This window comes from Oncorhynchus keta, chromosome 19, assembly GCF_023373465.1.
Source record: "Oncorhynchus keta strain PuntledgeMale-10-30-2019 chromosome 19, Oket_V2, whole genome shotgun sequence".
Taxonomy (NCBI): Eukaryota; Metazoa; Chordata; class Actinopteri; order Salmoniformes; family Salmonidae; genus Oncorhynchus; species Oncorhynchus keta.
Window position 1 is genome coordinate 49598652 of NC_068439.1, and position 14815 is coordinate 49613466.

General features: G+C 43.2%; 1 protein-coding gene across 7 annotated transcripts in view; it reads left to right on the forward strand.

The window, feature by feature from the left end:
• Positions 1–14815, forward strand: part of LOC118397711 (1-phosphatidylinositol 4,5-bisphosphate phosphodiesterase beta-4-like) — a 167067-nt gene that overhangs the window by 148129 nt on the left and 4123 nt on the right. For 6 of the 7 annotated variants that reach the window (XM_052470711.1, XM_052470710.1, XM_052470712.1 and 3 more), the window contains 12 exons: positions 294–498; positions 2406–2494; positions 3255–3408; positions 3526–3578; positions 3812–3877; positions 6790–6905; positions 7561–7636; positions 7919–8094; positions 8421–8522; positions 9928–9985; positions 10953–11039; positions 11191–11227. In XM_052470711.1, the coding sequence (XP_052326671.1) occupies positions 294–498; positions 2406–2494; positions 3255–3408; positions 3526–3578; positions 3812–3877; positions 6790–6905; positions 7561–7636; positions 7919–8094; positions 8421–8522; positions 9928–9985; positions 10953–11039; positions 11191–11227 (1219 nt within the window). The remainder of the gene's footprint in view (positions 1–293; positions 499–2405; positions 2495–3254; positions 3409–3525; positions 3579–3811; positions 3878–6789; positions 6906–7560; positions 7637–7918; positions 8095–8420; positions 8523–9927; positions 9986–10952; positions 11040–11190; positions 11228–14815) is intronic. The other variant, XM_052470717.1, reaches the window with a different exon arrangement.

Here is a 14815-nt window from a genome sequence, read left to right on the forward strand (position 1 = left end):
TCTCTCCCCCTCTCCCTCTCTCCCTCTCCCTCTCTCCCCCTCTCTCTCTCTCTCCCTCTCTCTCCCCTCTCCCCTCTCTCCTCTCTCCTCTCTCCTCTCTCCCTCTCTCTCCTCTCTCCCTCTCTCTCTCTCCCCTCTCCCCTCTCTCCTCTCTCCCTCTCTCTCCTCTCTCCCTCCCTCCCTCTCCCTCTCTCTCCCCTCCCCTCTCCCTCTCTCTCTCTCTCCCCTCTCCCTCTCTCCCCTCCCCTTCTCTCCCCTTTACCTCTCTCTCTCCCCTCCTCTCTCTCACCCAGGTGATTTTACCAGACCTGGCTGTGCTGCGCATAGCTGTGTATGATGACAATAATAAGCTGATAGGTCAGAGGATTCTGCCGTTGGAGGGTCTACAGGCAGGATACAGACACATCTCTCTACGCAACGAAGGGAACAAGCCTCTGTCTTTACCCACCGTCTTCTGTAACATAGTACTCAAGACCTACGTACCCGAAGGCTTCGGAGGTGAGGAGACACACACTGACACACACTCCCTTGCTAATACACAGACGTAGGTTAGGGGCAGAAGACGCTGTGGGTGTGTGTGTGTGTGTGTTCTATCTTTCTGGGGACCTCAAATCCTCAAATGCCCACACAAGGATAGTAAAATAAGGAAAATTCTCCCTTGTGGGGACTTATCCCACATCCCCATTAGGACAAAGGCTATTTTAAGCTAAGGGGTTAGGTTTAGGGTTACGGGTTAGGGTTATGGTAAGGGTTAGGGTTATGGTAAGGGTTAGGGTTATGGTAAGGATTATGGTTATGGTAAGGGTTATGGTTATGGTAAGGGTTAGGGTTATGGTTAGGGTTATGGTAAGGGTTAGGGTTAGGGTAAGGGTTAGGGTTATGGTAAGGGTTAGGGTTATGGTAAGGGTTAGGGTTATGGTAAGGGTTAGGGTTAGGGTAAGGGTTAGGGTTAGGGTTAGGGTTAGGGTTATGGTAAGGGTTAGGGTTATGGTAAGGGTTATGGTAAGGGTTAGGTTTAATTGTAGGTCCCCACGAGGACAGAAGAACATAACGTGTGTGTGTGTGTGTGTGTGTGTGTGTGTGTGTGTGTGTGTGTGTGTGTGTGTGTGTGTGTGTGTGTGTGTGTGTGTGTGTGTGTGTGTGTGAACCCCTATTGGCCTAAATACAATACAGATGTGTGCTACTGAACTTTATTGACATCTATATTATTCAGTTATTAACACTTGAGTATGGAGACCGTATTAGCCCATACTGAATGGACCTCCGCGTGCGTGTGTGTGTGTCCGTGCGTGTGCATGTGCTGGGAATATGAGCTTCCATTGTCCCTTCCTCAGCTGGTCCTTTGTCTATCTCTTTCATACCACACACACAAGGTCCAATTTATATCTGCATTCAATGTATTCATAGTAGATACTGAAGTGGATGCAGAAGGATCTGGGGAGAGGGAAGGAGATGAGAGAGGGGAGACGGGAGAGGAGAGGGAGGAGAGTGGGAGAACAGGGAAGGCGAGAGGGAGGTGAACAGAGGAGAAATAGAAAAGCGGGAGAGGTAGGGAAGAAAAGCGAGGAAGAGGGAGAAGAAGAGGAGGAGAGACGGAGGGAAGGGCACAAACTGGGTTTCCCTTTTTCCCTCCCTCCTTCCTTCCTTCCTTCCCTCCTTCCTTTCCTCAGGGTGCCCTGCCCTACAGTGTATTATACATCAGAAGTAATGACACAGAGCAAATGATGATGGTAGCAGAGCTAGTGTAATAGCCACTTCTAGACAGACGCCGGCATGGAGATACACAAGATTGACTAGTCGTTAAGCCAATCCCAGGGGCATGGTCCGGGCAGTCGTTATGACGACAACCCAGGGCAGTGTTGAAAGGATGCGTGAATGTTCTGTATCCAAATTGAGCCGGCGTCATTTTCCGTCTTTTGCAGTAGGCTTCCATAATATCTCCTCAAACGTATACCTGCCCAGGTATATGCTAGAATGTTGTCTTCTTTTGCGTGTCTTTCTGGGTATCGACTGTGTTTAGCCTTTTGAACGACCACGGAAGCCCATTGGAGTTATCAGACTTCTCCAAGTACATCAACTTGAACATGGACAGCATGTTACAGTCTTTTCCTGTGTGGTCTCGGTCCGTGACGATACCAGTTATCGCGATATTTTCTCAAATGGCCAAACTGAAAACGCAAAGTAAACCGAACTCTTCGGTCCTTTAAAAAACCTGCTGCCTGTCAAATATTGCGTGCTATAGCTTGGGAAATAAATACACGTGACTCTGGAGAACAACATAAAGAAGTTAAATCCCCTTTGTGTTTTGTTTCCTCGCCACGATACCGACGAGTATCGCGATGCCCGGTATCGTCCCGGCCCTAGTATAGTCCAGCTTATTGATGAATCTCCTGTCTTCTCCCTAGCCATCGTGGACGCCCTGTCGGACCCAAAGAAGTTCCTGTCCATAGCAGAGAAGAGAGCGGACCAGATGAGAGCTCTGGGGATTGAAACGGTACCGACACCTGTTTGATCAATCACTATTGATTCTGTTAGCCTCGTACTGTATACCCACTGTAGCCAGCTGTTCCATTCTTGGCTATAGCGCACACAGTACATCGTCACTGTGTGGGATATGTCTTATGTTGGCGTATGTTGAATTGCTTTGGCTACTGGTTTAGTAGCTACCGAGTTCTGTCACTTGTAAGGTCCCTGGATAAGAAAATGTTCTTAGGGGTGAGTTTGAGTGATATTTGACCTTTTCACCTATCTCGACATCTATATGGAAATGCAATACTGACTTTTTTGCAAAGTGCGTGAGAAAGATTTCCATCGATGGTCCTAACCGCTCTCTCTGCCTCTCTCTGCCCCTCTCTCTCCCCCTCGCTCCCTCTCTCTCCCCCCTCCCTCCCTCTCTCTCCCCCTCCCCTCCCTCTCCTCCCCCTCCTCCCTCTCTCTCCCCCTCCCCCTCCCTCTCTCTCCCCTCCCCTCCCTCTCTCTCCCCCTCCCTCCCCCCTCTCTCTCTCCCCCTCCCTCCCTCTCTCTCCCCTCCCTCCCTCTCTCTCCCCTCCCTCCCTCTCCCCTCTCCCTCTCTCCCCCCGCTCCCTCTCTCTCCCCCTCCCCCTCTCTCTCCCCCTCCCCCTCTCTCTCTCCCCTCCTCCCTCTCCCCCCCTCCCTCCCTCTCTCTCTCCTCCTCCCCCCCCTCCCTCTCCCCCTCCCCTCCCTCTCTCTCTCTCCTCCTCCTCCCCTCCTCTCCCTCCCCTCCCGCTCTCCAGAGTGACATAGCGGACGTGCCAAACGAGAGTTCGAAGAACGACAAGAAAGGGAAGGTGAACGCCAACGTGAAGACCAACGTCACGCCACAGACCAGCTCGGACCCGGCTCAGTCCTCGAAGTCTGCCCAGAACAACACCACGGAGACCAAGAAGGGTACGACACACACACACAGATACACACATACATACATACACACACACACATGCACACACACAATCTGAGACCTAGCATTGGTACCATTGAGACGTTTTCCATTTCTCTCTTTTGTAGATACAAACACCCTCGTGCCGCATGTGAACATTGATGACTTGAAACAGATGAAGGTAAGACCAGCTCACCTCTAATCATAACCGTCACTGTTCCTGTGGTTTCCACAGCACCTTTCCCAGTGGTTCTGCGGTTTGTTAGTTTCTCATCAGCTCGTGGTCCTGCAGGAGAAACAGAGGGGGGAAGGGCAGCACTGTCATTCCTCACACAGTCTGTGTCTTTTAGCTTGCTGTCCTTTTGATTTAGCCCGTCCAGTCTGGCTCCAATAATCCGTTTTTCCTCTCCTCAGACGTACCTTAAACTGACTAAGAAGCAGCAGAAAGATCTGAACTCTTTAAAGAAGAAGCACGCCAAGGTGGGTTGATGTTTTAGGAAGCTCTTCTGTTGACCGATCCCGGAGCGATGACCAGGACAGATCATTCATTCAGAGGTCCACACATTGATGGAGAGAGAGAGGTCCTTTCTTTTCATCATCCACTGTTGCCTGACCCCTGCCCCCGCAAACACACACACATTCATACACGTACACACGCACACACACAGTATCATGTAGCCTCAGATGGACAGTGTTTCTCTTTGATCTCACCAGAGACTTGCTAAGATGACCCCCCTCACACACACACACACACACACACACACACACACACACACACACACACACACTAGCTAGACTTCAATCACTAATCTCTGTCCTTATGAAATCCCGTCTCATGCAACAGCCTGTGTGTTTAAAAATATATATATTTTGGTTCGTACACAAAAGAGATTTACCATATTTACCACTTAGGGTTTACCATAGCAACCAGTCTGCCGTCTTTGCCTGTTCTGTTGCATAACAGTTATGATACTGACTGGTGTTTTACAACACATGTACCCAGTAGTTTAATATGCTGTACTGATGTTTTACAACACATGTACCCAGTAGTTTAATATGCTGTACTGATGTTTTACAACACATGTACCCAGTAGTTTAATATGCTGTACTGATGTTTTACAAAACATGTACCCAGTGTTTTACAACACATGTACCCAGTAGTTTAATATGCTGTACTGATGTTTTACAACACATGTACCCAGTAGTTTAATATGCTGTACTGATGTTTTACAACACATGTACCCAGTAGTTTAATATGCTGTACTGATGTTTTACAACACATGTACCCAGTAGTTTAATATGCTGTACTGATGTTTTACAACACATGTACCCAGTAGTTTAATATGCTGTACCCAGTGATGTTTTTTTACAACACATGTACCCAGTAGTTTAATATGCTGTACTGATGTTTTACAACACATGTACCCAGTAGTTTAATATGCTGTACTGATGTTTTACAACACATGTACCCAGTAGTTTCATATGCTGTACTGATGTTTTACAACACATGTACCCAGTAGTTTAATATGCTGTACTGATGTTTTACAACACATGTACCCAGTAGTTTTTATGCTGTACTGGTGTTTTACAACACATGTACCCAGTAGTTTAATATGCTGTACTGGTGTTTTACAACACATGTACCCAGTAGTTTAATATGCTGTACTGATGTTTTACAACACATGTACCCAGTAGTTTCATATGTTCTACTGATGTTTTACAACACATGTACCCAGTAGTTTCATATGTTCTACTGATGTTTTACAACACATGTACCCAGTAGTTTAATATGCTGTACTGATGTTTTACAACACATGTACCCAGTAGTTTAATATGCTGTACTGATGTTTTACAACACATGTACCCAGTAGTTTCATATGTTCTACTGATGTTTTACAACACATGTACCCAGTAGTTTAATATGCTGTACTGATGTTTTACAACACATGTACCCAGTAGTTTAATATGCTGTACTGATGTTTTACAACACATGTACCCAGTAGTTTAATATGCTGTACTGATGTTTTACAACACATGTACCCAGTAGTTTAATATGCTGTACTGATGTTTTACAACACATGTACCCAGTAGTTTAATATGCTGTACTGGTGTTTTACAACACATGTACCCAGTAGTTTAATATGCTGTACTGATGTTTTACAACACATGTACCCAGTAGTTTAATATGCTGTACTGATGTTTTACAACACATGTACCCAGTAGTTTAATATGCTGTACTGATGTTTTACAACACATGTACCCAGTAGTTTAATATGCTGTACTGATGTTTTACAACACATGTACCCAGTAGTTTAATATGCTGTACTGGTGTTTTACAACACATGTACCCAGTAGTTTAATATGCTGTACTGATGTTTTACAACACATGTACCCAGTAGTTTAATATGCTGTACTGATGTTTTACAACACATGTACCCAGTAGTTTCATATGTTCTACTGATGTTTTACAACACATGTACCCATTTTAATATGCGTTTCAACACATATAGTTCTACTGATGTTTTACAACACATGTACCCAGTAGTTTAATATGCTGTACTGATGTTTTACAACACATGTACCCAGTAGTTTAATATGCTGTACTGATGTTTTACAACACATGTACCCAGTAGTTTCATATGTTCTACTGATGTTTTACAACACATGTACCCAGTCGTTTCATATGTTCTACTGATGTTTTACAACACATGTACCCAGTAGTTTAATATGCTGTACTGATGTTTTACAACACATGTACCCAGTAGTTTAATATGCTGTACTGATGTTTTACAACACATGTACCCAGTAGTTTAATATGCTGTACTGATGTTTTACAACACATGTACCCAGTAGTTTAATATGCTGTACTGATGTTTTACAACACATGTACCCAGTAGTTTAATATGCTGTACTGATGTTTTACAACACATGTACCCAGTAGTTTAATATGCTGTACTGATGTTTTACAACACATGTACCCAGTAGTTTAATATGCTGTACTGGTGTTTTACAACACATGTACCCAGTAGTTTAATATGCTGTACTGATGTTTTACAACACATGTACCCAGTAGTTTAATATGCTGTACTGATGTTTTACAACACATGTACCCAGTAGTTTAATATGCTGCACTGATGTTTTACAACACATGTACCCAGTAGTTTAATATGCTGTACTGATGTTTTACAACACATGTACCCAGTCGTTTCATATGTTCTACTGATGTTTTACAACACATGTACCCAGTCGTTTCATATGTTCTACTGATGTTGTGTTAGTCCTCAGCTATATGGTCTGGCTGACTGCAATTCTAAATGACATGATTAAGAAAGGTTGGGCCAAGCTATCTCAGTTCTGATATCGTCATTAATATGTGGTGTGTTTGGTTTCAGGACTGCACCATCATGCAGAAGTCCCACTGCACCCAGGTGGACAAGATGATCGCTCTGCACGACAAGGAGAAGCAGACACAGGAGAAGCTGCTGGAGAAGGCCATCAAGAAACGAGGGTAAATATCAGGACCTGAAAGACCAGTCAGTCAACCAATCAATGATAATGAAAGGCTGAAAGAGACATTGAACTTAAACATTCGTTCTGGGATATCTAGCACCAGCACAAAGCCAATTAGGCGTGAATTATTCTCTCGTGGACAGACTATGTAAATTGCAGTTCAACATTCGTTCTGGGATATCTAGCACCAGCACAACGCCATTAGGTGTGAATTATTCTCTCGTGGACAGACTATGTAAATTGCAGTTCAACATTCGTTCTGGGATATCTAGCACCAGCACAACGCCATTAGGTGTGAATTATTCTCTCGTGGACAGACTATGTAAATTGAGCATCGGACCAAATCCCGTGAGTTTTTTTTGTTCTGGGTTCAACCGAGATCAGTTGTGGATATGTTCTACCATGTCTCACCTACCATGTGTTCTACCATGTCTCACCTACCATGTGTTCTACCATGTCTCACCTACCATGTGTTCTACCATGTCTCACCTACCATGTGTTCTACCATGTCTCACCTACCATGTGTTCTACCATGTCTCACCTACCATGTGTTCTACCATGTCTCACCTACCATGTGTTCTACCATGTCTCACCTACCATGTGTTCTACCATGTCTCACCTCGCTAACAAGTATCTTTCTGTCGTCCCTACAGAGAAAACAACTGTCTGGAGTTGAAGAAGGAGACTGAGAGTAAAGTGGAGAACCTGACCACAGACCACAAGGCCAAGGTAACCTTGCAGTGTCCGTCGTACAAACATCTCGGAGAGCAGTGGAAGAAAGGGATTCAGTTTCACTCTAGTTCTCCCTCATTGGAATGTATATGATTGTACTGCTGGGTTTATGGTGTTGGACATCACAGTGTAGTGCACTAAGGAGTGTTTAGTGTGTAGTGTTTAAGTAACGTGTTTATTACAGGAGAAGGACATTACAGCCTAGCACACTAAGGAGCGGTCAGAGATGATATAATGTATACGTGTTTAGGGTGTAAGTGTGTATCCTGTGGCCTACAGGTGAAGGACATCACAGCCCAACACACTAAGGAGTGGTCAGAGATGATCAACTCCCACAGCAGTATTGAGCAGGATATGAAGGACATCCACGTGGTCCAGCAGTGTGAAAACCTCAAGAAACTACTAAGTGGAGTCCAGGAACAACAGACTCTCTCGCTCAAACTGATCCACGAACGGTGAGAGAGAGAGAGAGAGAGAGAGAGAGAGACGCGCACACGCATGTGCAAGGCGCACAAAGTAAACACTGAATCTCAAACTGGTCCACGAGCTGTCGCAGCCAGAACAACTGACCCTACTGCTCAAACCGGGAAATTCTGAGATTTTGCTTGGGACACCACGCATGCATTATTTTATAGGCATGATGTCCCTGAATGTCCTTGAGTGTCTTAATTATCTGACATGTGAACCCATCTTGGGCACTTTGAGCTGTGAGTTTTCCCTGTCAGGTGTACTTGATGAGGGTCCTTTACCAGGCCTTGTTTGTTGTCTCATTCCCTCTCAGGCAGAGCAAGGAGATGCGGGCCAACCAGGCCAAGACGTCCATGGAGAACAGCAAGGCCATCAGCCAGGACAAGACCATCAAGAACAAGGCCGAGAGGGAGAGGTGGGTCACGCTGCCGCGTCAACTAATCACTCACTGACTTATACTGCATGGAGAATATACAGGGAACTGCCAAAATAAAGGAAACGCCGACATAAAGTGTCTGAACCTTTTCACGCGTTCCAACAAACGGGGGTGATCATTCGACAGTGGTCCCTGGCGCGTCGGATTAGAACGCTTATTTAGAAGGTCCAGTTTCGATTGACGCAACAGTCAGCGTTTGAGCGAGCCACACTGTTTGCGCAAACACCAGTCTTAACGACAACAGTGAAGAGGCGGCTCCGGGATGCTGGCCTTCTAGGCAGAGTTCATCTGTCCAGTGTCTTTTTATGTCCAGTGTGTCCTTTTTATTGGCCATTCTGAGATATGGCTTTTTCTTTGCAACTCTGCCTAGAAGGCCAGCATCACGGAGTCGCCTCTTCACTGTTGACGTTGAGACTGGTGTTTTGCGGGTACTATTTAATGAAGCTGCCAGTTGAGGACTTGCGAGGCGTCTGTGTGTGTGTGTGTGGGGGGGGTTATTTCAACTGACTTATTTCCTTATATGAACTGTAACTCAGTAAAAATTGTTGACATTGTTGCATGTTGCGTTTATTTTTGTGCAGTGTACTTTGTATCCCTCGTTTACTCAAGCGTTTCCATTATTTTGGGCAAATACCTGTAGGTTATGTCAGGATGAATATATACTATGTAGGTCTTACGCATCCCCCATGAACACCCCTTAAAGATGGAGTCCTTAACGGTGAACCTGCCACGTCCTGTTGTGATATTACAACAACAAAGAAGTTACTGCAAACAACCAACACAGTTTTTGTCTTCTCCCGCGGACGTCATTGCACACGCGATAAAACAGTAGCATATGTACTGCAATCTTCTTCTTTTTTTGTTGCCCAACGCTCCTCCAGTGCTCCCCACCTCTGCTTTGTCAACAAAACAATAACAACTGCCGTGGGGCGGACAGTGGCGATGTTTGCCCCTACTGTGGGTTCCATCTTTAATATCTCTTTACGGCAGTGGGGCTAAATCAGGGTCACACAAAGTGTTTCTTGGTAGTCTTAAACACATCTACTTTGAAAACAAAGTATAGACCTCACACACATGGTTACGGGCTTAGAGAAAGAAGACACATGTACCACGTCAGATATAGAGTTGAAATGTATTCAATTATGAGTTTGCATCCCAATGTTACACTTTATATACATCACAGAAGACTGAGATATAATTTCTGCGTTTAAAAAAAGGTATATGTTTATTAATTATGAAATTATAAAATGTGTTAATGATATTCCACCCATGAGGCCACTAGAGGGCGATGTGGTCATTTGACTGCAGGAAAGGGCCTACACTGTATCTGTACTTCTTGATGAATTATTATAATCTTATAATCTCACTCTCGTTCTCTTCACAGGAGAGTTAGAGAGTTGAACAGCAGCAACACCAAAAAGTTCCTTGAGGAGAGGAAAAGGGTTGGTGTTCTATCTTCTACTAATTCTAATGCTGTGACACTGTCGAGGTGAATCAACTAAGGCCTTAGCCTTGTAATTGTTTGCGTAGCCGATACATGTTGATGTAAATTTCTCTTAGTCCTCTCTCCATCTCTTGCTCCACAAGCTTCCAACATACCTAAGTTCCCTCTTGAAAAACAAAATGAGATACCAAAACCGTTTGCAGGGTTGGTTAACTCTTGAGGTCCCGCTTGTCTCCACAAAGTTTGGTAAATCTGCCTTTTAGTTTTATTTTTTTATTTTTTATTTTAGGGGATTTTACCCCCTTTTTCTCCTCAATTTCGATCTTGTCTCATCGCTGCAACTCCCCAATGGGCTCGGGAGGCGAAGGTCGAGTCAAGCGTCCCCCGAAACATGACCCGCCAAACCGCGCAACTTAACACCCGCCTGCTTAACCCGGAAGCTAGCCGCTCCAAAGTGTCGGAGGAAACACCGTTCAACTGATGACCGCTGTCAGCCTGTAGGCGTCCGGCCCGCCACAAGGAGTCGCTAGAGCGCAATGAGCCAAGTAAAGCCCCCCTAATCATGATGACGCTGGGCCAATTGTGCGCCGCCCTATGGGACTCCCAATCAAGGCCTTTAGTTTTAATGCACCACGGTTGTGGAACACCTTACAAAACAAATTACACCTGGATTCCCTGGCAGTTTAGAACCCTATTGTTAAATGAGTTCACTGAAGTGTGTTATTGTTTCAATTGACTATTAGTACTTGTAATAACATGATGTAATGTATTTATAGCTGTCTTGTAGTTTTTTATATTTCTGCTGTTGCTGTTTTGATGTAATTTGTGTCCTCGGGGCACCGTTGTAAATGAGACACTGGTCTCAATTCAGTTCCCCTGAATAAATAAAAGTGAGTAAAATAATAAATCAAATCTTTCTCCTCCCTCCATATTTGTCCTCCCTGCCTCCCTCCCTCCATCTCTAGTTGGCTATGAAGCATCAGAAGGAGATGGAGACACTGGAGAAGTCTCAGAAAGAACAGCTAGAGGAACTGGACAAGTTCAATGAGCAGGTAACTCACCGCTGATTTAGGATCAGATTAGCACACAAATAAATAATAGTTGCATTATTTGTCGTCATTTCGTCATGGCCTGTACATGTATGTTACATGTATGTTCTCTCTCTCATCCGTTTTATAATATGATTTGCTTTTTTTTGCACAGCTTTTGAAATCACATCATGCCAATAAACAGTGTCAAGGTAGGCGCTTCCATCCGTCCCATCTTCCTAACCTCTGACCCCTCTTTCTCATCTTCTCCTTCCCTGTTTTCATACACCATCCCTCTCTCAATGTACCCTTCTCCAATCAAGCAATACAGTGGTTCCTCCTCTAAAAGTTGTGTCATACTGCAGCACACCTTGCGGGCTGCTGCAGAATTCTATGGCACGCTATTTAATTGTCAGCCATTTTTACCATTAATGCTAGTTAGTGCTAGTTTGACCACCAGAGGGCATCTTTGAGATGCATTTGAAAGTCTTCAATATTGGCATTACTATAGAATGTAAAACCTTTTTTGCAAGAACAAAGTATATGGGATTGATTTTAAGAAATTTAGCTGAATTAATTTGATTAATATTAAGGTGTTTCTATTACAGGAAAAACTAAACCATCAGGGTTTCCGTTAGGATGGAACGGAAAATATGGCGCAGTACAACGTGACGGTCGGGAGGAGGCTACAGTACTAAGAGCATAAGAGGATTGGAGGATTCTAAATTAACCTCTCTGGGATTGTTCGGGATGCTAGCATCCCACCTCGCCAACAGCCAGTGAAATTGCAGGGCGCCAAATTCAAAACAATTACAATTCCTCAACTATACACGTATTTTACACCATTTTAAAGAAAGACTTCTCATTAATCCAACTTTTCGGCGAAAGCAGAACATCCCATTATGTTAGGTCAGCAACTAGTCACAGAAAGCCTTCAGCCATTTTCACAAAAAGCAGAAATATAGATCAAATTATTCACTAACCTTTGACGATCTTCATCAGATGACACTCCCAGGACTCAATGTTACACAATACATGAATGTTTTGTTCGATCAAGTTCATATTTCTATCCAAAAACCGCAGTTTACATTGGCGCCATGTTCAGAAATGCCTCCAAAACATCCGGAGAAATTGTAGAGAGCCACATCATAACAGAAATACTCATCATAAACTTTGATGAAAGATACATGTTTTACATAGAATTAAAGATAAACTTGTTCTTAATGCAACCGCTGTATCAGATTTCAAAAGTGCTTTACGGCAAAAGCACAATATTCAGTCATCTGAGAACCCGTTCAGCCACAAAAGCAAGCCATACAGTTACCCGCCAAGTTGTGGAGTCAACAAAAGTTGACCTTTGCTGATCTTCGTCGGAATGCACTTCCAGGACTCCCACTTCCACAAGAAATGTTTGTTTTGTTCGATTACGTCCATATTTATGTCCAAATACATCCATTTTGTTTGCACGTTTAGTTCACTTTTCCAAAGGCACAATGCGCAAGCGCAAAATCCAGACGAAAAGTCAAGAGTTCCATTACAGTTTGTAGAAACATGTCAAACGATGTTTACAATCAACCCTTAGGGTCTTTTTATAATAAATCTTCAATAATATTCCAACCGGACAATAGCGTATTCATTACAGAGGAAAAAGAAGGCACGGCCGCGTGACCATGCAGTAAACAACTGATTGGCCTCAGCCTAGTCCACTTGTTGAAACAGCTCTTATTCGACACCCTTCCACAATAGAAGCCTCAAACAACTTTCTAAAGACTGTTGACATCTATTCTAAGCCTTGGGAAGTGCAATCTGGCCCCATAGATACAGCATATTGGATAGGCAATCACTTAAATGAAACTACAAACCTCAGATTTCCCACTTCCTGGTTGGATTTGTCTTAGGTTTTCGCCTGCCATATGAGTTCTGTTATACTCAGACATCATTCAAACAGTTTTAGAAACTTCAGAGTGTTTTCTATCCAATACTACTACTAATATGAATATATTAGCATCTGGGACAGAGTAGCAGGCAGTTTACTCTGGGCACCTTATTCATCCAAGCTACTCAATACTGCCCTCCTGTCACCAAGAAGTTAATATCTAAGGGGTATTTGTTGTTGTAGCAAATGTGGTCTGTGAGAATATCTAATGGGCTTTAATATAATTGTAAATGAATTAATAGTATAATGATCGCTTTGGTTAAAAATATATATATATATATATATTTTCGAGATTATTTGGTTTTCATTTAACCTAGAGTGAGCGAGGAAAAAGGCCATTCTTGAACATGGGATGAGACATTCTCACTAATTTGTGTATAAAGCCAGTTTGTTATTCAGAATTATTTATTTCTGTTTTTAGAGGGAGAGGAACCAAAAGCCTCCCCATGGGTCTCCCGGTGGCGGCCGGCACAGGTATCGAACAAGCATCTGTAGCAAGGCAGTTTGTGTCTCTTAGACTGTGTCTTAGACCGCTGCACCACTCCGTTAGGAAAATATGGCGTTTTACAACGTGACGTCGGGAGTAGGCTATAGTTCTAAGAGCATAACATTTCCACACCCTAATTGTAGTGTAACGAATACCCAAACGGAGAGTCAGTGAAAATCAAAATCTCATTGCTTTATCAAGACCAGTTCCCATGCTTGTTTCAGAGCAGCGCGAAACGATGCCGAAACACTTATTGCTTCAAATCCTGTTGCTTCTAACTTCAATATGTTTGTTTTTTATCAATTAGACCCACACCACTTTTAACAGCACATTACTCAACACTAGTGAGACTAACTTCGCCTACGGTAGGCCTACAGTATATCTAAAAATATTTTTTTCAATGACGTGACTCTCCGCCAATAATTACATTGAGAGGATTGGAGGATTCTAAATTAAAGCCGCCTCGTGGGTCTCCCGGTAGAGACAATATTTGTTGTATTATTTGTTACGTCTTTTCTCGTGGATTAAACTGAAATTGCAACCAATCACGGCCGGTTGTGATGCAGCCAACCTAACTAAGAAATGCATTTGAAATTAGAATTCTCCCCCTACCCTCCTTCTAGACAAGTCTATTGACCTTCGAATAGCCCTGCTAATAGCCATAATGGCGCTGTACAACGTGACTGTGTGTATTTGGTATTTTCCAGTAAGCAACAATTTGTTTACCTTCATTAGCCTACTTTGTTCCAATATTTCTGTCATTCAGTGATATTTATTCCCACAGTAATTCGCTATGGATCCGTAAGGAAATAAACATCTGCATTTTGAGAGTATTTTAATCATTATTTTATTAACGAAAGCATAAAGATGCTGATGAAGAAACACTACAGTACATGCAGTATATGCTTCATCTGACATTTTGCGGTTGCATGAGGTCGCCCACACACATTTTAAACATTTGGATAATAAAGCATTTAAAGCATTTTGAAGATAGAAGCCACCTGCATTTGTTTATTAAGCATCTCTGCAGTCTGACAATTAATAGTTATATTGTATTAGTTTGAACGTTTCCCTAGTCAGCGTTTCCCTAGTCAGTGGATACAGCAAGGCAATCCCATTGTGTACCACTCGGGAGCCATGACCAATATATATTGTCCTACTAGAAATGTTGTTTGCAGAATTTACAGCCTGCTACGCTTGTGAAAAACAGGGTTCATAATACATCTTTGAGAATATCTAAGGGGCTCTTATATAATTCTAAATTAATTAATAATAATAGCTTAGTAGTAGGTCTGCAGTACTACAGTAAGAACAAAATAATCCGAACATTTCTGCACCCTGATTGTAGTCTAAGTTTCTCTCTGAATAAAAACCTTA